The sequence below is a fragment of the Argiope bruennichi genome, chromosome 5 (assembly GCF_947563725.1).
Source record: "Argiope bruennichi chromosome 5, qqArgBrue1.1, whole genome shotgun sequence".
Lineage (NCBI taxonomy): Eukaryota > Metazoa > Arthropoda > Arachnida > Araneae > Araneidae > Argiope > Argiope bruennichi.
Window position 1 is genome coordinate 133,237,047 of NC_079155.1, and position 27,183 is coordinate 133,264,229.

Genomic DNA, 27,183 nt, shown 5'->3' on the forward strand with positions numbered 1-27,183 from the left:
TTTATTTTCTTAGTTATCAAATGAGTGAATAGTGAGATGTAGCATTGGAATAATATTAACACTTAATGAAATATATTTCCCGCATGCTTTATTACGTGAATACCGCGCAGTCTAGAATCCTAAGGGATGAAGGCAAATACATTTTCACAAAAATAAGATTCACTAAAAATAAAACATTAACATGTTAAAAATGTGTGATATTCAATCGATCCTCTAATTAAAAAAAAGTCCTCATAAATAGGCACTGCATGGAGTCGCAAAATGTCTAACTTCTCTCTGTATATAATATACATTTTTTTTATTAAATTTTCTTTGAGTGGTCCTTATGATCCGCTGTTTCCCTCATAATTTTTGTTATTGATGCCTTTTTCTATATAAAATGCTTAGCTCTTAAGACTACATAAAGGAATCCTGATGCGTGAATAGTAGAATTTTCAATTAAAGTACACGACCGATCATCCGGTCTAATGTGGCGGAAGGGCTGGCAGGATAATAGAAATGTTGAATAGGCCGAAGTTCAATGAACTCCTTTCTCTGCCCAGAAGACAAAGATTTTATACCAAATCTCACTGTTATAATACGTATTTTCTTACCTCTTATTGTGTACTAAGCCCTCCATTTATCTCAAGCCGTGGCCAGGTAAATCAGAGAAGCAGTCGCCGATAACGTGTCGAATTAAAATAGAAGGCTCTGTTCTGGTAATTTAATTATGTTTATATACTGCACTGCACGCTTCAAGAATTTATTAGAGAAAAAGTAAGTTAAAGGATATAAATTGTTCACATTTTAACATAAATTCTGCAATGTCTAACTTAAATGCAGCAAACATAAGCAATGTTACCAATGCAACGCTTTGCCTTCCTCATTTAATTACGATGAAAGAAAACTAGGTAAGGTAGTACGGAAGCCGGATAGTCACGAACCGGATACTCGGGAGTATATTGTATTTTGAAGATAGCGAAAAATGTTGCGCATGCATTTAGAAACGGTTTCTTTTCCTTTTGACCAACTTCCCATTCCATTTACATAAATAGTAATACACAATCAATAAATATCAAAGACATATTTTGTAAGATTGGATCTAAAATTTTATGTGTCTATAATTTTGGGGATAAACCAGTAAACTTGATTTCATACATTAACTCATTGTGATTTTCGATTACATCGTGTTCCATGAACACAGACTCTCCTCAGACATACTTTATCCAAAAAAACAACAACAACATATATCGAATCTGTTTAACATTCCATTTTTGAGTTCACAGGTCAAAAGACAAAACTGTTTTTCTTGGAATCGGAGAGATCCGAAACGTGCACAACTATCAATATTTCAATGCCTAATTATTTAATGATTACCAAACTCTCTTCATGTATTTTGTATAAGAGAAAGTTAAAAAAATACAACCAATGAATGAATTCGATTCACTGTTTCTAATTAGCATTGTTACTGTCTGATTATCTCCGAAATTGTCTGCTGCCTATCTTCCCAAGACTTTCTGGCATACTTTCTGATAAAGGTGTTATTCCTTACCCCCCCCCCCCCAAATTGTGGATTTTGGATAATGGATTTGGAGTACAATAACTACGAAATTTTAACATTTCGCATGCATTTAATATTTTTACTGAATATATCGTTTAATCCTTTGTCGAATTTTTTAGATATTCATTTCTGGCATGTTGCCCCTCAGGGGCTCACCTACTATAGGTGAGTACGGGTGTCCCAATCCCGAGGTACCTAGGAATCATCACTCCCTTCATGATTCTCCTCCTCTACGCCTTCTGCTATTTGCTTGATCCTTCCATCCCTCGACGGCAAGCGAGGGAGCTCTCCATGAGAAGCTGTTGCCGCTCTGTTTGTTTCTTGCTTCTCATGGACAGCCAAAAAACCCCACGTGTTGGCCGTGCGTGGCGACCCTTTAGATGGGTGGTGCACTGTGATCCCCGGTGTACCAATCGGCTGGTATCCTAACCACTTGGTTAGTCTGCTAGGGATCAAGCGAAAGAGTCATTCTCTGGGGCTTGGCGTTAAGGGTGGTCAATGTTCCTGGAGTGACTCTGAGCGTATAGGCCTTGGCTAGCATCAAGGTGAGTGCCGAGGCTGGGGATGTCCAGAGCCGGTGGCTGCCTTCCCTTGTTGGGCTCCGTAGTGGGCGGTGCCGTCAGGGTCCGAATTTTGTCATTTCTTTGCATGGGGTCTTTTCAAAATTTTTCTGGTGTCGGAAATTCTAATCTGGAAAGTAGCAGCATAGATTGTCTTAGTAAATTTGTAAGATTTTTAATTCTGTCCTTTGATAAATCGAGAAACATTTCTTCTCTTTCACCTTTTGCAATCTACAAAGGTATTACAGGCATTGGTGGGGAACCAAAATCAATTAAAAATTAAAATCGGGTGATTTCTTGATTGAAACTTTGTCTTCGACGCAAACAAAATCTTTTCTTATTGCAAAAACATTACTTGACATTCCAATATCTGTAACACCCCACAAAACTCTGAATTCTGTTCGAGGAGTTATTTCTAAGCCTGAATTGTTCAACACTTCGAAAATTTTAGAAGGATTCGCTGATCAGGGCGTTATTCATGTTCGCCGTATTTTTATCAAGAAAGGTTCTGAATTACAACCAACTAATAGTATAATCTTAACCTTCAATAAAACTGAACTACCCAAATCAGTAAAACCTGGTTACTTGTACTGTCGTGTAAGGCCTTTTATCCCCAACCCGATTAGATGTTATAAATGTCAAAGGTTTGGACATTCAAAAGCTGCCTGTCGTGTAAATTCTGTGTGCTCTAGATGTGCATCAGTTGGGCATTCTTCTACTGACTGTCATTCAGAGCCGAAGTGTGCAAATTGTTCGCAGCCACATGAATCAAGTTCAAAGGTTTGTCCTACATGGCAACAAGAAAAACAAATTCAGAAGCTGAAATCATTAAAAAATATTTCTTATGCAGAAGCAAAAAAAACTGTGTTTCCCACCATCTGTTCCATCATTTGCTACTATAGTGCAGCAAAGAAAATCCTTTGATACAACTGAAAAATTTGTACAAACAGATTTAAGTTCTACTAGCCTGTTCAGTGCTTCTAAAATCTCTGTTTCAACTCTTACAGATGACAAAATTTGTAATGTCACACGGCCTCCAAAAAAGAAAAAAACCAAGCAATATAACAATATTGATTCTAATGAAAATGTTTTTGTTTCTGAATTCAGAGATTCAAACACATTTGTCCAAGATACAACCGAATTACCATGTTCAACCAATCCACTGAGAGAATCCATATTAACTGATAGTTTACTTCCTGATGATGCAGAATCGGATGATTTCATTGATTATGATCCCGAAGAAACCATTGACGAAGACATGATAAACGACCTTAGACATCAGCCATCAACCAGTCGGACAATCACTAATCCATGCTTTTATTCAACTTTTAAAAAGAAATATATTAAACATCGACGTAAGAAAAAAAGCTAACATAGATTTTAGCACTTGGTTTTTAACTATTTCAAACAACATTGGCATTTGTCAAGAAAACATTACATATGTCACAATCTTTTAACACTCCTTGATTATTTTTATCGCGTATTTCTGATTAATAACATTTGTTAATCTTTCATGGTACCTTGTTTTAGAGATGAATCACGTTTGAATCATTAACCTTTTTTATAAATCCAACTATAAGAGTTTTAATCCACCATTTGTACTTGATATATACCATATGTTTGGCGCAGCATAACCAAAATTGGTTCTTGCGCCATAAAACTTCATTCACTCACTCACTTCTGGCATGCTGTTAATATTATCCTTAAAGCGTTTTAGAGACGTTTAGAGGCCAAACCAATTTCAACAAAATTTGACAAAATTATAACTACAGTCACAAAATCAAATACTAAATTTGATAAAAATATATATAAACCAAATTTTATGCGTTTAAATCAAACAGTTTTTGTGGTATCTTTCTCACAGAAGGCAGACATCATGCGAAGAATGTGTTTTAACTCACGGAGGTTTAAAACATAGAGATACGTCAAAATCTCGATTTTGAATTTTTTAATGACAACAATATACTTTCTTTTTACTTCGTATATGAGAAAATAAAAAGACCTGACTTATTGTTTCTTAATATAGAGTGCTTCTAGATATCTAAATAGGCTACGATGAGGATAGTAGAATTTGAAACCCAACGATTAGATAAATGCACTTTGATCTTTTCTTAATAGGGTTTTTTTTTTTTTTTTTTTTTTTGAAAATTCTTTCCGGAATACTTAAGCATTTTTATTTTCTTTTTCTTTTCTCATTTAGTAACTGATTTTTGCAGACAGCTTGGAGTCTGAGGCAATAATAAATAAACCATTTCTCGCAGCTGGATAAACATCGATTATTGCTGGTTCTTATCTCGTTCGGCTTTTATTTTCTCACAAAAATCCGTAGATTGCGAGAAATTCGTTTATTCTAGAGATTCTTGTCAACCGCAAGAATGCTTTCGAGTCAACATTGCTCCTGACAGTCATCTTTAAAATGTGGGAAAGGCAAACAAAGTAATTACAAGGAAATCTCAACCTGTTGAATCACTGAGTGAGAGAAATAAAAAAAAATAAAAAAAAAAAAAAACAGAAAAATTAAATGTTCTTACATTTTTTTTAAAAACATACTTTCATCGGTAATAAGGAGTATTTAAACAGGTATGGAATAACAATTGAATGAAAACTAAGTATGTCGAAAGACAACTGTGTCAGCTTGAAGTGCTGATAGAAATGCTTAAACAAATTGCAATATAATACTATATTTATTCTATTAAGTATTTTTCTTGCTTAAGATATTCATTGTGATTTTATTTCTTTGTTGTACTGTTTTAGGCACAGTTTTACAGTCTTTGTTTTCATTCCAACATTTTCAACAATAATATTTCCTACTTTTCATTATACTAATCACAGAATGTCTTTCAACATTTTAAAAAATTTAATTATTATTTTATTTTTAATTGTTAACATCTTTCTTAATCCACTACTATATTTAATTTTTAGTATTTGTCTGATTCATAGCCAAATGGCATTTCTCGTCTGGAATTAAAATTCCATTGATTGATCATTCCATTCCAGAAACATTGAAATATCGTATTACACCATCGAGGACGCAGAACCGATCTACATTTCAGGGCATCAGGAAATGAGTTCATTTTGAAAAATTGGAAGTGAGCCAACATAAAGGAATGCATTTTATTAAAATACCATTAAAATTTCGTTCCCAAAGGAGTTTAATAGACTCCATTTTTCTGCTGCGCGTGCCGCCATTCTTTTTTTATTCGGTTATGTGACTACGTTCGGGATAAAAACGTTCGATATTAGTTATATTTTTAAATATTTGCATAAAAAATGACTGAAAGAACATCTGTGAACCAAATGATACTATTTAAGAGGCAAACGCTTTATTTTTTTTTAATTGGGTAAAAAAGAAGTATTTTCTAGTTTTGAGGTTTTTAAAATAATTTGCTTCAAATTTTGCAGATAGTTTAAAAATATATTATCTAGTTTCTTAACCAAAAATCAAGCCATATTTCTATCCATTTTTAAATATTGAGGTTCGAACGGTTGAGAACGATAAATAACACGAAATTTTGAATTTTTTTTTCACATTGTGAAGCCATTTTGAAGGCGACATTTTTCACACAATTACAATGATAGTCGCAAAAATCACACCAAATTTCATTTATTTAAGTCCTTAAGTCTTTGTGTTGTGCTTGTGAAAATACAGATCCACAACCTTTCCAAAGTTTGACACGTATCAACACTTCGGACAGTGAATCTTTGCACTAAATTTCCGTTTTGTAGTTATTGCGTTAACTTATGTCCGGGCAGATTATTTCCTCTGAATTGATTTCGTTTATCATTTGGTAGCAATTTACACATTTGGAACGCACCAAATTTCATCCGTTCCACTTAAAGGGCTTTTGAGTTAGCGTGTCCGGAGGCATAATTCCAAAAGTGTTTTTCGGACACGAGGAGATCTGAAATGCTGGAAGTTTGCATTTTTTTTTTTTTTTTTTTAATGATTGTAACACCCTCTCTTTAGGTAGGAAGGAAAAAGAAAAACTTAATGATCTTCGATAGTACGCAAAATAGGACGGTCCAATATAATGTTTTTCCTCATAAAAAATAAATCTTGAAAAGACTAATTAAGTAAAAGGATAAATTTATCGAAATGAAAGCAAAGTAAATAAAGTTATATTTTGCTTATCTTTCATGTAAATATTAATCTGCCTTTCTCTTTCTACAGTTTGTATAAATTTTATCCTATTTAGATAATAAGGATAAAATTTTGAATTTGTTCCTACATTAAGATTTGGTTTATCTTCTCGCTTTTTGATTCGTTTTATATATTTATATATTTTTTTTTATATATTTTGAACATTTTATATATTTTTGAGGGGGCTGAGAGATACAAAATCCTAAGGACGGCTCTGAACACAACTAACTCTTCCAGGTCCTAATGAATTGTGCGTGCATCCACCGCCGCCGCTTCCAAATGTAGAAAGTAGGATAGCACCATCATGGCATACTTACCGTAAAAGCGCATATGAAATAACGAAATGTGTTTATTGAAAAGCTCGGCTGTCAATGGCCAACAAATGAGCGTGCTTCCATTATCAATGTTTTGAAGGGGAAATGGTTTACATAGGATGTTGTTGCAGTTAAAGTGATGATGAGTTGGGAAAATATGCATGCCGTTGCGAATTCTTTTAATGTTTTGACGGGTTAAAATAATTGTTACATATTTGTTTTATCACTTCCTCTAGAATGAACCATGCACTTTTGTATTGGTGACAAACATTTCCTCTGAGTAGTTTTTGTTTCAGAAAAGCAGCTCCTAATGCTTTTCAAACGCTTTTTATTTATTTGTTACTTTCTTTTTTGAAGATAGATTTTCAGAAGCGATTTCCACTCGATTCGTGATAGAGATCTGAAATTTTTTATAGTGCGAGTTCCCGACGACAATATGTTATTTTAATATTTTTCAAAATTTATTTATTTATATTCCTTTAATTATGAATTAATCTTTTCATTTTAATTATATTAATTTTGTCCGTTTGTACCTCTTGGTAATACAACAAAAAATTGTGTTTAAGATTTCATAATATTTAAAATACTTACTTTTAATTTAAGAATGGAAACTGGAAAATAATAAATGTGAAATTTTTTTTCGTAATAATAAAAGCATCTATATGTTTTTATTAATACATTAAAAAGAAGCATATATATATATATATATATATATATATATATATATATATATATATATATATATATATATATATATATATATATATATATATATATATGTGTGTGTGTGTGTGTGTGTGTGTGTGTGTGTGTGTGTGTGTGTGTGTGTGTGAGTGTGTGTAATGATATTTTAAACTTTAATTTCAATTTAATTAATTTCCAAGGTTTTATCTTAATTTAGCCCATAGTAATTTCATTCTAAAATATTATCTTATTTCCTGATCCAATTCCACTATCTCTACTTAATTAATTCAAGATAAGCTTTGTAAAATTGCTGAATCGGCTAAAAGCCTAACTTACTTTCCCTCACTCCGCGTGTCACATAAGCCCATTCTTTTTTAAAAGACCCCTGTGTTTTCCCCACCTCCTATCGAAATCTTAACAATATATTAGCACAGTAAAGAAATATTTTCCCTATCAAGATCTCAGGGTCTTATATAATGTTATATAAGACCAGGGATAAAATGTTCAAGAGCTTCTCCCTCATTTCTTTCTGTGTTGTGTGTTGCTCGTCGCTCCTGCATGTATATAATGCCTGCGTCTCCAAAACGAAATAAAACGATGTCACGAAATCGAGTCTTTTCACTGTCTTCAAAACTCTCTCTCTCTCACACACACACACACACACACACACACACACACACACACACACACACACACACACACACACACACACACACACACACACACACACACACACACACACACACACACACACTTAAATATAGGGGCAAATTAAAAAAATGATAAAAGAGCGAGGCACTAAAAAATAGGCAAGGTAACGAATTGAAGCCACGGTGAATAACAAAGAAAGAAAATTCTTCAGCATTTACAGAAATGAATTCGTGAAATAGGTGTTATTAAAATTCAAATGTATTTAAAGCATTTCTATCAGCGCTTCAACCTTTTCTGTTTTCGTTTTCAGGTCAGATTTGTGATAAAAAAAAGACACAGTCTTCTGCTTTTCAATACATTAACAATAATAATAATATATTTCAATTTAGTGATTGGTTTCTGCTCTCATTTGGTTGCAAATGTTTTCTTCAGTTTGTAACTTCTAAAGCAGAAAAAAAAAGAGTTCTGCAATTCATTTTTCAATACCTGATGATTAAATTTTATTTTCTTAAGATTTTCATAAGAAAAAATATAAACATATCGCACAGAAGCTGTAATCGTTTAAAAATTCAATATCTACATTGTGATGAATTACATATTTTAAAGGAACTCCTGAACCAGAAAGAGCCGTTCATGAGAAATCTATTTTGAATGCGGAGGGAAAATGCTCCGAACGCTTTTCTTAGGTCAGTTTTTGACTGAAAATCACAATTTAGACGAACATTCATTTACGTTCCCAAATCTGTGCTTCTACGATTATCGTAGCAGAAGACACAGACGTTTCTTTAAATCAGCATTAACGAAACGAAACCGGAAGTAGCACGGTAATAACCGGAAGTCAATTTTTTTTTTTTTTTTTTTTGCGTTTTAATACCATTTATATTCACTGACTAAAATTCACTCAAGGTTCTGCTGCGAAATTTGAATGTATAGGTCAAAAACGAGTGGATACACACTTGAGAGCTTTAAGAAAATCTATTAAAGGTCTCGGGGTTAAAGGAAAGTTTACAGACAATGTCATAAATAAATTACGAAACTATTAGGGCATTGCAATAAGATCCGATGTCGGTAATTGACTGTAGATGCAAAGTGCAACACTTGTTGCATTTGCTCCAGGAATAAAAAGCGAATGCATGGACAATGCCCAAAGGGAAAGGATTCTTGGTGCGAATACCAACGTGCACTTTCAGAAGGCAAAAAATATAAAGACTCAAGTATACGACTTCCAAAAAATATTGTATATATTGAAGTTTTGTATATATATTTCCAAAAGTGTTGTGAAGGCAATGAACTAAATATTTAGGTCTAATGTTAAAAGTTTTTGATTTTTAGCAGTTTATTGCCAGTAGTATCTATGATTTTTACAATATTTTCACCATGAAAATGCTCTAAGCTCCATAACTTTTTTTCATTTGTATATTTTTCTTAGATTTTAGTTCATTGCCTTTATAAGTACAATAAGTATGTTGTGTAGAAAAAATAATTTAAATTGGAGAATTTGAATTTAGTGTAAAGCGTTTTGTTATACACTCATTTCATCAAATTTTACCTAAAATACCTCAATTTAATAAATTTCATTCTTTTAAATTTTTTAATGAGTGTTATTCATTGTTTTGAGTCATAATCATCAAGAAAATCCAACTAAATTCCTAATCAAAGTATTTTTTTAAAAATGTGCCTCCGATACCTTAAGTGGATAATAATAAAGCATTGGCGCATATATAATAAAGCATAGATTTATTTTTCCGGCACTTTTATTTTCTTATTCTTAATGTAAATAAAATAATAAGGATTAAAATTCTGACATAAAGTTCAACAAAATATTATATTGCTGCTAAAAAGAATAATAAAAATTCTTATTAGCAGTAATATAATATTATGTCATCTTAGCATATAAACAGTTAAAATAATTTTCAAAACTATAAAATCAGTCTCTTGGTTTCAAAGATTGGACCGCTTTCGCTGGTTTCTATTTCAATTAATGGCAGATATTGTCCTCCACTCCCCTACAGATCCATTAGAAATATCTAAACACTGCATCACGGTATGTTTTCCATGGGTAAATACTTCATCAAAATCCATCAGCCGCAACCACTGTACGTAATAAATTATCGCCACCCTTTTTCATAAAATATCTCAAAATGAAATCTTGGCGCAATTCTCATATTCAATAACTGAGTCGATTTCGCCAATTAATTTTGCTTCTTAGCAAAAATAGCTAAATTTTGCACATCTATTTCTTAGTATCCTAGATACGTTGCGTAACTTGAAAAAAATTACGATTTCGTACAGAGAATTAAATGGTAATTAAAGAATTTTCCTTTTTTTGTCATAATTTTGGAATATATCATTGCACAAAAATTATTTTGATACCATCTTAAAATTTAAAAATATTAGCATTTTAGTGATATAAACATTTCTATAATTTTTTTTCTAATTTTATTTTTTAAAAATTAAACACAATTTATATCAATGTCTTTGTTCTTTTGAAGTATTAAGATAAGATGATAAGATATAGAATTCATAAATGTTGTTTGGCATGATTAAATTAATATTATTGGTATACTTAAAAACAACGGCTCGCTAAAGTAAGCTGCCACGGTTTTATAACAATATTCGTTAGTATCGTTTACTTTTTCTTTAAATAAATTATACAAACTAAATTCAGAAATGAAAGAGATATTGAGTCAATAAAGTAAGTGTAAGGCAGGCGCTTTCTAATTTCTCTATCTATATGGAATTTGTCCAAATGAAAATAAAGATTTCAAACCAAAGTCACGAAATCTTTATTTTCAAAGTTTATGGTAAATCATTTTTTTTGGGGGTCCAAAACCTGAAAGTTTCAACCCCATTTAATAATAACTTAATAATGTTGAATATCAGAAACAAAAAGGTATCATAGGATAAAATATGGACGTATATATTTATGGACGTAAACTTGAAACTAATCAATATTCCTCTCTTTCGGTCGATTTTTGCCCATTTTTATCAGAACTTTGTGTCCGTACATTGAGTTCATCAACAATTTTCTAGAAAGGGAATCGAAAGGCAGAAGAATCCTCACGTTCGATGTTTCCATAAACATTTCGCGTTGACCGTTCTTGACCAACCTTGCATACCAGTTCCACTGGAAACAAGCCATTTTCTTTCAGTAGCCCTTAGAGTTTCGTTTTACCAAACATTTGCACAATCTATTTACTTGTCTCCATAATCGAAAATAACATTATAAAAAGATCATGTCAAGTTGTCCTGCTCACTCTAACTATCTGTCGCTTATTTGCACTGTAATGACCAACAAACCATTATCACATGTTTAGATGCCCTACGATATTATTTCACGTATTTATTGCACAAGTTACGTCGGAAGAAAAAAAAACTTTTCATTTTAAGATCTCTTTTTGAAAACTTTTTGGTTTAAACCCTCTAAAATTATTTTTTTTTATTTGCCAAACAAAGATAGAAGAACTGCAATTTATCCTCTCAGTCAAGAAAATTTTAAAGAAGAATCAAGTCTCCATGGCTACAGAAACCCTCGCTCATGAAATCTTATATATTAGACAGAATATATATTTCTTCATGCAGTAAACCTTGACATCTTATTGGGAATTTCTGTCATTTTTTTAAGGAGCTTCTTCGCCTGTGAATAATTCGCGAAAATTCTTCTTTTCCAAAAAAAATCCACCATTTGAAAGGTAATCCAATTCGGTTGTATTATTCCCAGAAGAGGAAAAGAATCATTCCAGAAATTTATTCAGTGCACTACTTAAAAGATTTTGAATTAAGACAATCTGGTTACTCAAGTTTGGTAATATTACTTAAATGGAATTGAGAAAGGCAATCATTCAAGAAACCGCAGAAAAGAAAAAGAAAGAAAGAAAACGTGAAAATGGGAGAGAAAATTTTGGATTAGTTTCCGCTCTATTTTTTCGGATCTTCATGTCCAGTAAATCTAATCTCTTATACCCTAATCGTCATCCGATAGTCCATTTTTAAACCATTGAAGATACTTCCAAATGGAAAAATGCTTTAAATGAAGTAAAGAGTTACGTTTTATGTAAATTGAGACAAAGAATGCACTGTTGAAAGAATTATGAAATTTAAATTTCTCCCTCAGATTGACCTCAGGTAGCAGCTCATATTTGTAAAATATTTTGGATAGACCCATTTTTTAAGAAAGAAAGTTTTATTTTTTTCACGACTCATGACGATGAAATTTTGAATATTCTTACTTTAGTCAAAGTGACGATTTTAAATCCGGAATGACGCATTTTTGCAAGAGATTTTAAAGAATCATGTACAAATGGATAGGATCCAATGTTTCAATAGGATTAGGTTTCTTTTCATTTCTTATTGTTAGTAAGAGGATTATTACTACTCTTTCGAAAGCATTTTCCATATTTAATAGTTTGCTTACAAAAGATTTTTCTTTTTCTTTTTTTAAACTTTTATTTAAAGAAAATTTTAATGTGTACTCAAAAATTTCATTTGGTAACGAAATGATGTTACTCTTAGTCATTCATAATATTAGATATTTATTTTATAATATTAAGTCAGGAAATTAGAACTCAACTACCTAAAAAACAAAGATATATTTTTTGTTTCGAATGATCATAAACCAGTTGTCGACCGATAAACGATATTTTTTCCATGTTAATAGAATTTTTGTTCCTTCAGATAATTAAATTCTTTTTTAGTAATGTTGAATGTCAACTGTTTCAAATTAAATATAATGTTGTTATTTTTTGTTTTTCATTCCTTTGGAGAAATTGTTTCTCATTTGGAAGCAATTTCTCTCCTTCATCATGTGTTTTTAAATTTTTTCTAGATGTTTATTCGTACTTTGATTGCGTGGCTGCATATGGAAAAAATTAATCAGAGAGCTTTAATCGCTTAGAATACATTCGTATTTTGAAAATAACGGAATGGCAATCACTAGATGTTCACAGGTACTTACTTTGAAACGGTGTTGTTTTAAGAAGAGGGCAGTTGCAGTAAGATAGATGCGATTTTAATTCAAATAAATGCGCATTAACATTTTATGGAGAAAGGTGCTCATATGCTATATGAGATTCTCAGAGTTACTAAAAGTATCAGAGAAATTGATAGTGAGAAAAACTCTGTTCGCCGGAGATTATCTATTGAATAAATTCTCTGTGTTCATCTCATCGCGAAAGTTAACTCATTCTAAACTATTCAAAATTACAAATATGGGAAATTTTGTACAAATATGTGGCACATATAACCCATTACTGAGGCAGAGAGGCGTTTTGATTTTTATAATTTTTATCTTAAATAAACTAAATAGAAATTTTTTCTTAATATAATTTTGTGGAGCATGAATGCCCTTGTACAAGGCAAAGGAGTACTGATATACAAGATATTTACTTCTTTGCTCCAAAATCCTTATAACATAGGAGCAACTAACCAACAAAGTCGTTGGTCTGCGAAAAAAACCTAGTGCGGAATAAGGAAGAATGCCGCCGAGAAGAAGAAGAATTGGACTATTCTTTTTTGATGCCTATTTAAAGTCTACTAGGCATACGTATATTTTATTTGAACGATCTGAATGATTATCTGATTGTGTGGAGGAACCTGCCTCTTCGAAATTTGTCAAGAATGTGGTTTCAGCAAGATGGAATCTCCGCTTACAAATCCTTTCAATCAATGAATCTTCTTGACAATTAAGGGGATCTTGTAAGATGCTCCTCGATCGATAAATTTAAGTTCATTTGATAGATCCAGTTTTAAATGCAAAATGATGGTATATTTTTTAAGATTTGTTGTCCTTAGAGATAGGGGATAAATTGTAATAATTATTCTCATAAAGCTTCATTTCTCTATTTATTTCTCATTTCTTTTTGTTTGCACAAATATTATTACATTTTTTTATCTGAAAATAAAACTTATTCGGGAAACGAGTTACTATGTACATGAATCAAAAGATGCATGCCAAATCTTAAGAAATGTAACTTTTTTATTTTCTTTGTTTGGAATACAAACAGAGTTGAACAGAAAAAAATACGATTTTTCAAATCTTCTTACATCTATATTACTATATGTTGAGGTGATTACTTTTTATCATCTCCTCTACGCCTGATTAATTTACGCCTCCAATTTCTTCTGGTTTAAGAATATTTACAAAAATTCACAGCACTTTTTGAGAGGGTAAATAAATGGCCCATAACACACAAGTGCCCATCGCGTATCGTATCTTGCCAAAGATATTGAAAGGCCCTCGAGGAAGCGAGAATTTCTGCTTTCATCTTCTAAATCGACCTGCTGACCCAGAAAAGTCTGGACTCTGATAAAAAGTTCGATTGAGAATACACAGTGCTTCCTTTCTATTTCACGAACATTCCGAGAAAAAATTGTTTAGACCAGTACCGTAATATTATTTTTATTTAGTGAACGGTTTTTTTTTTTTTTATTTCAGCCAGTCTCCCCATTACCATAGAACCAAGCCTTATAAACAGGGATTAATGTGATTGGCTGTTATGATCATTAACTTTTCAAATTTTGCATAAGAGGAAACGGCCAACAAAAATTTACAGACTATTCAAACTGCTAGTAAAAGGCTAAAAATTTTCCCCTTCATTTTTTCAATGTTTTTAAATTTTCAAGGTATTGTAATATTCTGTTAAAATCATCACTATTCATAATGAGCCTTTCTCTACTTACATTGGGTTCGACACATTCTGTTCCGTACTGCTGACCGGAGACTCTTTCCCCACCCATATATGTGTTGTCTTGCATCATTCGCGAATCTGTAAAAGTATTCAGAAAATCTTCCATGCTCTGATGTCATTTGCACTAGCATCGGGTGAAATATTCTTTTTATAATTTTTAGTTACGGTACGAATTCATACCATATGCGTCCTTTGCGAGAAATTTTCAATCTATTCTGCCACTGCATAGTCATCTCTCTTCTCATTTCCTTCCTTAACATTTGGAATGATTTTGGAACTACAATATTTATTTGATCTTTCTAAGCAGCGTTTTTCGCATATTCATCCGCTCTTTCGTTTCCGTATATTCCAATGTGAGCCTTAATCCAATTTAATCTAATCCATTTGGTCTCTTTAGACTTTCACAAGATTTCTTTGATTTTCCAGATTTCTTTATTTTTTTGTGTTTGTGAATTGTATTGCTTGAAGGGCTAGAGTCTGAGAATATAGAACATCTATGTCAGGCCTCGAGCCTGACATAGATGTCTCGGATAGATGACATAGCCTCGGACAATAATCAACTGCCATTTTTATTTCTAAGATTTCGGCTTGATTATTCGTATCATGATTAGAAATACCAACCCATTTTTTTAAATCTATTTCTCTTCTGTGGCCGTATACTACCACTGCAGCGCCTATCCTTTTATCATCTTCGAAAGTGAGCGGACTGTTGACTTTAGATGAAAGCGCTCTTCATCTCTACACAGAAAAATTGAACCCATTTCTAACCTGGACTATATACTTTTTGAAGCAGTTAAAAAAATGAAGTTTCTCGGCCTCGAAACCGGAGAATTTTCAGGTTTACGATCGGATTCCACCGAAAAATCATCGTGTAAGCGGGTCTGGTGCACGTTAAATCCGCTGGGGGCAAACATCCTCTCACTGGTGTAGTGTGGAAGTTTGGAGAGGGGGTACCAGATCAGGTATTGTCCTCGTCATCTGACCGCTGTTCAAAATGACGAGGTCCGTCCCAAAATAGCCTTAATGTTGCTTTAAAACGGGACGCTAATATAACTAAATTAAAACTAAACCAAAAGAATGAAGTTAACATGAAATGTAAAGAATTTGCTGTGTTAAATTTCAGGTAAAACACAAAATAAAGATGAAATAAAGTTTAGGACCGACTTCTACATAATAAATACAGTAACTTCATTTTTCAAATCTATAAATTTATTATATAATTTTTCGACTAACAACATTCTAAGTTAATTTTCCTTTCGTCATTTTCATCGTTCAGTACGAACGCGCAGTAAAGCTTTGCATCTCTTCTCGTACAGAGAAAAAAACACTCCCGGAAGAATTTTAATCCACCGCACACATTTCCTTCCCCTGCGTGTTGCACCGCAACAGTGCGGAAGGCGTGTTTTTGTTAACAAATGAAAAGTGCACTCGTAGGGACGGTAGAAATAGTGCTTAGCATTTTAAATACTTTTCCATGATCTCAAATCTTCAAGAGCCTAAAAAATCTTGATTATTTTCTATCTTTGAAAAAGATAGAAAATAAATTATAATACATTAATTTAATTATAAACCTCTTTATCCACGAATTTACTCGACTTCTTAATTAGAAGAAACGTCGGAATATTTATTATTATTGCAATACTTATAATGACAAAGGAATCTAAGATATGGCGGATTTACCAAATGAATTTTTGCGTTTTAAATAGCATAACACTTTTACACAATTTCAGATTTCAGTACTAAAAATTCAATAATTCGATGCACGTGTCAGAAACGTCATTATAGAGCAAGAGGTTAAAGTATAAAATTTATATTATAAATAATTGCCTTCATGATTGTCCTATATAACTAATTAGTTTTAACTTGCAATGATGGATTTTATTGGGCCATAATCTAAAGAAAAATGTATAAAAACTGCATTAAAAGTGAAAAAAATTATTTTAAATTACAAAAATGAATCAAAAGTTAGAATAGTTTCATTATATCTATTAAAAAAATTATCTCTCGTAGACACGAATCTGAACTGAATAGTATGTTTCTTGCAGAGGTTTCATTCTAACTGCGCCGAAGAACCTCGATGCGGGCAGCACGGAGTATTTGACCTTCACGGCAATCAATGTCCCAACGGGTGGATCCGTCACCATCAAACTACTACACTGGGACAAGGATGAAGTGCTGGCAGAGAGTAAAGTCGTTGCCATTAATAGTAAGTATCCTTACCTCTTTTGGCACCGACAATACGATGACTGCCATTTGAAAAAAAATTCAAAAAGAATTTCAATGGGGTTTAAAAATTTCTCTGAAAATTTAAAGCTTAGGAAAAGAAATGCAATTTACGAAATTTGTTTCGAATTCGAATGAATTTACGAAAGGATCCGAAGGCGAATTTTCGAACAAATATAAGTATTCTCAAACTTATTTGGATCATATTATGTATTTTTTGTCGAAGCTTCTAAAATAATTGTCAAAACAAAAAAATCCATGAATAGAAATTTTTTATATTTTTTAAAGTTTTAACTAATAAGTACCTTTTGAAGTTTCTTTCTTTTCTTTTCTAAGACCTTTCTTTCCCTTTTTAGTTCAGAAATTTCTTATATATTTGCTTAAATAGAAATCACCCATTCAAAAGATATCATTCTTATAAAAAATTTTATCCATAGTATATATTTTTCAAATGTTTTAAAGTTCATGTGTGATTTAAAAAAAAAACAAAAACATTTTGTTATTTATTCGTAGAATTGCTAATTTTTTGTATTTGCTAGTTTGGAAGTATCCACCGTCATTATCCGCTTCTTATAGAAAGCAACGCACCTCGTGAACGAAAAAAGCGGCGTGCTGTATAATAATAAGCAACAATAGCTGCATATAAAGGCAAAATAAATCTGAGTACGTACGCGGCGATTTAATCGTTTTGGAATGCATAACTGAGCGTCTTAGCTCCAATGATTTAGAGTGAATGATGACGTGCCGATATTATTCTTAAGCATGAAACGTTTCCTATTACTCCCCACGTTGTTGTTCGATATTCGGAATGCCGTATAATATCGTGAAGACACCTTAACAATGTTTTTCAGCATTTTGTATTAATAGGGCATTTGCAGGCATGTTGGCCAATGAATAAAATTTTATTCGGAGGAACATGTCTAAAAATTAAAACGTTTATTATCAGTTACTAACAAATACCATTTTGCTTCTGTAAATCAGCGTTCACTCGAGACCAATTATTGAGCGCAATAGGAGGTCACGCCTACCTCAGGAAGATCACGTGACCGCAACGAGACAATGGCAAATCATTGTCCCGATGAGACATCCATTTGCCACTGTCTCATTGCGGTCATGTTCCTGAGGTAGGCGTGGCCTGCCATGGCGTGCAATAGTTGGCCTCGTGTGAACGCTGATTTAGAGTTTGAAATATTTCTTTTGCGTGCATATTGCGTGCCCACTCGAAATTAAGAAATAAATTCTTATTTCCAAGATTTTTTTGGAATTTTGCTGGGTACATAAGATGACTGTTTTAATTTTTAGCTTCTATTTAATCTATTATTCATTTTTTAAAAAATTTATTTCAAATTCTTAAAAAGAACGTATTTTTTTCGGGGCACCTCTTTGCAAGTGGAAATTCCGACGTCGAAGATTCCTAAAGGTTTAAAGGACGTTTTATTCACCATCCCGGAATTCCGAACAGAAAGCTCCCCGCATCTTTCAGAGATCCAAAGTTCAATTTGATTGCCATCCCGTTTCCGGATACAAAATGAACAGGCAATAAAATTTTGACGAGTAGAGAACCCGAGGCATTGACGCCTGATATCAAATCAGAAAAACTTGCTGCTGACTTGAATGCCGTCAGTAAGTTCTAACAGTTTGATACTACTGCATTGTTTGATTCGTTCCTGCATGACTAATTTGTCAATGAGTTGAATTTCGGCTGATCATTTTAAGAAGTTATGTCTTTTACAATAAATATGCACTGCACCTAGTGTTTCGATTCATTTCATATGATATAATGAAACTTATCAAATTTAAGATTTAAAAAAGGACGTCAATAGCACACAGTCACATGTCAAAATTAGGAGAAACATCTTTTCTTACTTAATGGCGATAATCGGATGAGAATCAGTGTACTGGCGCATCACCTTATTGTAGCAGGGAACAATGCTTCGTCCTTAAATAAAGCATCTGCAAATGAGGCTATACTTATTAAAATATAGGATGAATCAGAAATGAGAAAATTTTAAAATGTGTTAAATGTGTTAAAGTACACTGCAACAGACACTTTTTGCAAAGAAATACATGGACGCAAGAAAATGATTTGTATATCATAGGAGAAATCTGTGCAGGGTATATCAGATTGCAAAACATTAAAGGAGCCGGCGTCCTAACATAGGGGTAGAGCGTCTTCCCCGTGATCTGGGCATTCTGGGTTTGAGTCCAGGCTCGGGCATGGTTGTTCTTCCTCTGTTCTATCTGTGAGTTGTGTGAACGTGCCCTCCTGTAAAAAGGGGTTATGCAAGCGAATGAGTGATGCGTGAGTAGCAAAATCGTACTCTTGGCCCTAGTTGGTACTACTAAAACAAGAGACGCATCCCCTATCGGCTTAAATTGCTGTCTTCGTAATAGCGAATTTGTCTAAGTGCTATAAGAAACAACAACACATTAAAGGATGGTACATACAAGGGTGTCAGCAATCAGTTTTGATAGCAATATAATGGTGCAATGAGTCTAAAAAAATCGACACAATTGAATGTCTAAATTGTTTTTTGACAGCATTGTTGGCAACAATTACAAGACTAACAATTATTATCTTAAATTACATCTATCGATGGAATGTCTAGAGAACATTTTTGTTAAGGATCTAGACGTTCGTAGAGGTTGTATTTTTGGGAAAAATAATTACCTTCAATGAAATTGTACGACAATCGTTCCTTTGACGCTGCTAAGTATTTATTACTACTATTAGAGGAAGCACGTCTGAGCTACTGTCGTACAAACTGCTCTTAAAAATATTTATTATTAATAAGTACGATTTATATTAATTTTCATATTAAGTTTTTGTGCTTGAACAAATTACTTATTAATTTATATACAAAGAAAAGTGTTCGTGATTACACCCTTTACCTTCCTTCAAAATTTTCCTATAAAGTTCTGATGCACCCTGTATACAGTTATAAATAGATTAAAAGTTATAAATATATAAAATGTATTATTATGCTTGTGCAGATATGAACATGTGGGTAGAGATGACCGTGCCTCCCTCTCCCTTGGACGTTAAAGCGAAACTGCGAGTGAAGGGCACTTTCAGCGGCGGCTACAAGATAGAGGCCGAGAAGGAGGTGTTCATCCGACGCACTTCCGTCGTCACTTTCATTCAGACAGATAAGCCCGTCTACAAACCGGGACAGACAGGTGAGTCACCGGTGCCTACCACTCGGACTGAACTGTAGAAATTCTGTCTACTTTTAGACTATAATCTCATATTCAGGACTATCTTAAAAACAAAAATAATATAAACACTTTCTAACGACGTCAAAAAGAAATACACATATCAGTACACGTGCTTCACGGGCTGTAAAAAAAAAGGAGGAAATCAGTAGGGCTGTACGATTTCAAATAGATGAACGGATATCAAGGCTGTAAAAAATAGGTTGGAAGCATCGATCGAAGCACAAGCTTCGGAACCAACTGCAAGTGATGCAACTAGAAAATCTGAGCAAATGCAGTAGATATAAAAGTTAATGTAGCAATCCCTGGATAGTATAGATAATCAGTGGCAATTGCAGTAATAGAATCGTTTTTGATTTTGCACTACGAAGAAATGCACGAAGAACATCACAAATGAAGAATCGCGTTAAAAATCTTCAAATAAAGTTAAAAATCGGTGTGAAATTCAGAGTAGAAAAAATAGCTTATAAAACTAATTGATACCTATCGCTCCCGAATAGGACTTAAGAAATCATAAAATGTTTTTAAAACTATTGTTTTTCATTGATTTTTCAGTTTCGACGTTTTTCTCTTTTTTTTTTGAGGCATTAGTTATTAACTAGCCAATTTCTTAGTTTTTTTTAAATCGATTTATAACTACCGTTTGCACATTCTTTGCAAAATAGACAAAAATACGTCAAATTACTTCATCATAAAATTGTGAGCTCCTAATTATCACCTTAATCTAGCAGATGAATGACAATGGTTGGATATATTAATAGATTTTTTAAAAAATTAAATAGATTTAAAATAAAAAGTAACAGTATCATAGTTTCTTCATGGTTAAGACATTCAAATCATTCCAAAGAAAATATCATTTTTAGCAAAAACAGAATGGTAAGAATATATATTAAGAGACCTTTAAGAAAGCATTTCAGCAATTAAAACATTTTTTATGTGCTTAAACTTTTTGCATCCCGGTTTCTTTTTTCTATTTATTAGATATCACCTCGATTATTACTAGCAGCAACGTCGTTTCTGGAATCAGTTCCTCAAAAGAACGCAAACCATTCGAAAACGTACTTTTCGGATTTTGCCGTCCTAGGCCCAAATGTTTAGTAAAACTGGCTCCCTTCCTAAATAATATTTTTTACCGTTTGCTTAAATTGTTTTACTTTAAGTTTGTTCATTAACTTTTGTATAAATAGTAATAATTTTTATGTAAAAACAGCTCTTTTATTTATTATTGAATTTTTTCAACATATCAAAATAAATAGGGGCTGATAATTGAGAGTTTAAGCCATATGAAACATTTTAATTTTATTTATTGACGTGCTGCAAACTGGGAATGTCTTAAAAGAATATTACATATGAAATAATTAGCTAAATTTACCTTCCAATATTGCTATCCTCGTTTTTTGCTGAAATGGTGGTTTCATATCATTCACACTATCTTCTCCTCCATCCACTTGAAAGGTTGCGCACATTTCTTTCATCGAAGAATCTTTCCCTAGACAGCTCAAGCTCTTGACTGCAGTGAGTCGATAGCCGAACGCTTTATTCCCGTTTCTTGGAGTCATTTAGTTGTGAGGTTACAAATCTGCCTTTTAATGTCTGGCCTCCATCGCATTAAAGTCACAATCGGATGGTTTAAGGCGAAATACGCGGAAGCCATGCCAGGAGCGGTAGGGATAGCCCTCCCTGGGTGGCAAAACTTCACAATAAATAATAATATTTTGTAATTTGAACTAAAAAACAATTCTATCCATCTGAACTGGAATAATTGTGGAAATACGAGACAGTTTTCAGCTGCTGCGAAGTTTGGCGGAACACTTCCCCTATCTAACGCTGGCTATGCTACTGAATTCGAATGACTACTGAATAGAATACCTGCTAGCTTTCATAGCCGCCATAGCAAAGAAAATAAACTGATTCATGTGAACCCAGTTGGATTATTACGATTTATCAAAGAGGATGATACTCTGCTCAATAATAATGCTTCGAATATTCCTTACAATGGGTATAAATAGCCTAGTGAAAAGCTATTCAAAATTGAACAAAAATTATTTAAAATCCGCAATGGCTAACCAGTCTGGCTATCTTATCCAAGTATGTGGTGCTATAGACACTGATAGCGCAATAAAAACTTTGCTCAAGGTGAAAGTAGACGAATAAAATTGTAGTTAAAGGCAGAAATTCTAATTTTAATTTCATTCATTTTTCAATAAAATATAGAACGTTACATCACGTTAGAACGTTTACAGCATCATTCTAGTTTTAAATGGAAGTTGATTTACTTTTTTATGTTCCATTCGCTGTTAATCTTTATTTGTTTTTAACCATTTGCGGTGGTAAGAAATTCTCAGATGTACGTACAAAGCAGTATACTGTAAAGGGCATCGAGGCCACACAAAATATCCGGTAGCACTTTATAGAAATCGAATCGGAAAAGGATTCATATCTTCTAAATGAATTTATTTTCGATCCAAGACTTAGACGTATACTTAGCCGACTCCCGCTTGGCAACGTATTTATTTTATCCGCATTAACTTTCAAATAGTCAAAGATAGAACAAGGTTGCCTTAGCGTTTTATGATTCACATGGGCTTTTATCTTTTTCTGTTTATCTTTTTTAAAATCAAACTCACCCTCTGTTATAAAACACACACACAAAAATGTCCTTATTTTGTAGCTGTGTGATACATAGTAACCATTTTTTTCTTTCCGAAATGTTCTTTAGAATTTCTATAAATGTTCAAGTCTGTTGGATTTAAATACCTAAATAAGGACTCGGTGAATGCGGTCAACGCTTCGGTTGGTTGAAACTCATAATAAGTTATTGAATCCTGTTTTTGTCACATGTTGTCAATTTCATTAGGCTTCAACTTGAGAGCATTTAATTTTATCAGTTTCAATGATTCTATTTTTAAAGTATCAGGCAAGGGAATGATTCAATGAATGCAAGCCATATTTCTTTTTGTGGCTTTTGGAATTTTCTTTGTATAATTTGTATAGTATTTGCATAATTGTTAATTTATATTCATTAATTGATATGATACATTATCAATCACAATTACATTCCCTGCCAAATGAGAGAATTTTTTCTAGCATTCCACTTCCAAAAAATATGCAACTTCATCTGCCCTTGAGAGTCCCCTTTCGTATTATTCACTTCTATAGACAATATTTGCCTTATGAAAAAAAGGCCATCTATCCCCGCAGCATTTGACGTGAAGCATTTCGTGGCATGCTTTGGAAATGTGCCATCCACATTTTCGGTTACAAGCAGTCTATTAAAAAATTTTTTTTCAATAAAAGGTCTATTTTCCGTACGATATATCCATATACTTCTCAAAAATTGGAGTTTCTTTAAAATTATAACCTTATATTCTAGGTAACCTTTCTTTTCTTTTGGTCTCCATTTAAATCCAGTTTTATGAAGGACACAACAAAGTTTCCTTGCTTCAACTGAAATTCATTGTGTTTTATTTCCAAATCAAAAAAACATTGTATTCATTGAAAGGATATTTTATTACTTACCACATGCACAGTTTCTCTGATAATGTTGCAGTTAAATCCATAATCTTTTTTCACTTTTTATTTTTATTTTAGGCAAAGTAAAATTTTAATTTACTTTCATCTCTTGCTTTTCTGGGAATGGTGTTAGTAAAAACACCGAAAATGGATTGGCGAATGAATAATTAATTGTCCGATTTCTCCTTCTTGGTCAAACTATTTAACCGTTTGTACCCGGAAAAATAATTCGATGCATAATTACTATTCGCTTAATACAAGAGCTTGTTTATTGCTCAAAAATAAATATATATTATTCTTTTAAGATTAATTTCCCTGAAAAATGAATCTACGTCCTTTTACCATTCTGTATGTATTTTCCACAATCGAAATTGAAAAATAAATAAATAAAGTGTCAAAATGATGCAAATCGAGTACAAAGGGTTAATATTAGTTAAAATATACTTAGTACCACTTTTGAAAATTTTATTGCCCCTCCAACTAGTTATAAGAATTTTTTTTAAAGCAAGTTTCGAATTAAAAACAAAGGGCACGTACTCAAGCGTAAAAATAAAGAAGAAAATGCATTGAAAGAGACGGAAGTCAAAGTCAAAGCTTTATAAACAATTCCGTAAATGCACTCATATCTTACAGCGTATCATCCTTTAGCTGAGTAAAATTGTTCAAAAATGATAGTGTTGAGAACCTGAAAAGAACAGGACTTTGTTTGCTATTGCTAATTACCTTAGATGCGATACTTTGTTAAGCTGACTGAACAACAAATTCTGCAATAGATGTATATCAAATAAAGTCACTAGATATGTCAAATAAAGTAATTAGAAAATACTCTTGATCCGTGCTAAATGTGCTTTTACTCAACATAGGGATGGGTATGCCCCCATGTTCTAAATTAATTTAGAACATGTAAAAAATTTAAAACACTCATAGATGTTTAACAATGTTTGCTTGAAGGAATCTCCATTTTTTCACTTTCTGTATCCTAAATCTTTCGCGTTTTATTTACAAACAGCTGTAATCGCTCTGGAAACGAGTAGAGAAAATCTTGCTTCGAATTTAAAATTCGTGTATTTCTTACAAAAATAGAGTGCGGGATTTCTCGAAATATTCCTAAATGTCTCCAGTTAAGACCTTTTTGACACCCTTAAATTATAAGAATTTCACAAAATCTACACTTATTATTTTTCTTTCTACTTTCAGGAATGGTCTAAAAGGATGATATTAGAGCGGTTTAGTGGGGGTGGGGAGACTTGCTGGTACGAGTGTTTCAGGGTTACTTTATCTTGTAAATAGGACCGAGTACAAACATTAGAAATCGTGAAATCTTGAAGGTTCCAGAAACGATGCCATTTGAGAGTCGGAAAATCGCATTTGCAAGAAAAAAGTATTCATATAATGAAAATAATTTTTATTTTACATGAAGAATCTCTAAACTAAAGAGTCATTGTCTAGCAGCATGGAGTGAAAAGGATCCCGAAATGGGTGTATGTGTTGAGGAATGGATTAGAATTGAAATGGCAAATCAACCCTTTAGGATATCCATTACGAAATTTTAACAAATGTGTACGCATTTCAGTCAGATTCCGAGTGCTGCCCCTGGACAGTCGACTCAAACCGCTGGAATCAAATACAGTAAGTCTTTTTCCCCCCTCTCTTTTACTTTTAGGAAAGTGAAAATGGGAATGTTATACTAAAAAAAAATTCTCATTTAATCTACTTTCATTCAATAGCAATTGATTGTTTTTTGAATATTCTGTAAAATATTAAATTATTAAAATTTAAAATGGGCCAGAAAGCGTATAGTATTTGGTTTGTTGAATAAAAGCAAAAAAAGAAATCATTCATATCAAACTTAATTCTCATGATATGTTTTTTTAATATATATATATTTTTGCATAGAAAATACAGAATCAATACTTAAGCAAGAGATAAAACTGTAAATACTTATTTTTATATCCAATTGCCTTAACAGAAACGCAAAATCAGCTCTAACATGAAAACAAAAATGACAAATTATATTTTAAAGTTGTTAAAATCTGCTGCAATGAGTTTCATTTCATTAATAACAAACCTCAGAAAGGAGCGGCGCCAAATGTACTTATTCAGATCCACTTCATTTATTCGGATTTTTCGAAAAGCTCCCTTCCTATAAAATTATGACTGATGATTATTATAATGAAAAAAAAAAATGTGTTGATTTTGCACATACATTTCATTAGATTTTTATGAGAAGGAATCGAATACAAAAAAAAAAAGGACTCATGACTTTTTTAAGGTTTATTATTTTGCTTTATATGTTTACTTTTATTTTATGAAATCGTACTTTCATAACCGATTAGTTCATACTTCATGGAACCAACATTTCAAAAAATCGAATTTTATTTATGAATCCAACTTTTCACAAAACTGTCTAGGAGCCTAATGAGTTCCTTATTTTATTTAAAAAATAGATGAAAATCTATTTATTTTCGCAATCTAATCTGAATTTTTTTCGAAGCAAATGATCAGCTGATTCTTTACTATTTAATGATAACTGTTTTAACATGAAAATGACTGTATCAATACCCTTAAACAATGTCATTTCCAAACATATACATTATTTCCTATTTCATAAAACGGTCTCCTCTTTCCAGATATGGAGTGGAAAAAGAGTGAAATCAGAGTTCTCGGATGGGTTTTGAGTTTCATTTTCTCTTCGAAATCGCAAACGGAAATAGCTGAGGTTTTCCATAACTGTATTTCGATGTTTGCTTTGTTGACCTGCATCAAGATGTTTTATTATGTACAATAATTTTAGAGATTTGAATGAAAGAATTAAATTATAAACTACAGTTTAATTACAAAATAATCTTCGGGATAACACCCTATTTCACACTAGCATTGTATTTATAGATAATAACGAAAATAATGCTCTATTTCTAAAAGTATTAATATCATGAAAATAAACATGATCTCGAATATCAGAAGTTTTTTTTTTTTTTTTTTGAATAAATTGTATAAATTCCACATACTGCCCATTCATTGCAAAATAGAAACATCTTTAGAGAAGCCCTCAGGAACAGGAAAGCAAATAATTGACCACATTTGTAAAAGCATTGGTAATACAATTCTAGAGCTGTTTCAATTTAATGGTAGCATATTTATAAGCAGAAGTGAATGCAATGAAGGCCATTTAAATGTTTTAATTAAATGTTTAATGAACTAATTCCATGTTTTTTTCTAGACCCGCATGTACTATTGATAATAATTATGCGTCGGTTAATTGTAATTAGGGATTGCAATACCGGACCAAAATTCCAATACCGGTATTCGGTATTTTTTAAATCTTAATACCGGGATACCGGTTTTAATACCGGTATTAGAAATTTTGGAAAAAGAAAGAAAACACAGGTGTTTCTTTGTTTTATTTGCCAGTTTTGTTAGAGAGTGTAAATATCACAAAAAATAATTTGTAATTTATAAATTATAACAGTATATAATCACAAAAAAGTAAAGAAACATCTTATTTATTTAAATCACAAAAAAAGTGTAAATATCACTATACAGTCTGTGATACTATTACAAATTTTTGAAATGTGATCTTAAAAAGCATAATGCATCAATTGCACTGTCATTAAGCCTGAAAAGTAATTTTGTGTAAAAATTACCAGCTGACTAT

General features: G+C 32.3%; 1 protein-coding gene across 5 annotated transcripts in view; it reads left to right on the forward strand.

Moving 5' to 3' along the window:
• LOC129968520 (pregnancy zone protein-like) overlaps nucleotides 1–27,183 on the forward strand; it is a 137,535-nt gene that overhangs the window by 27,169 nt on the left and 83,183 nt on the right. For all 5 annotated transcript variants that reach the window (XM_056082499.1, XM_056082495.1, XM_056082498.1 and 2 more), the window contains exons 2-4: nucleotides 16,622–16,782; nucleotides 19,794–19,979; nucleotides 25,102–25,157. In XM_056082499.1, the coding sequence (XP_055938474.1) occupies nucleotides 19,796–19,979; nucleotides 25,102–25,157 (240 nt within the window). In that variant the 5' untranslated portion in view covers nucleotides 16,622–16,782; nucleotides 19,794–19,795. The remainder of the gene's footprint in view (nucleotides 1–16,621; nucleotides 16,783–19,793; nucleotides 19,980–25,101; nucleotides 25,158–27,183) is intronic.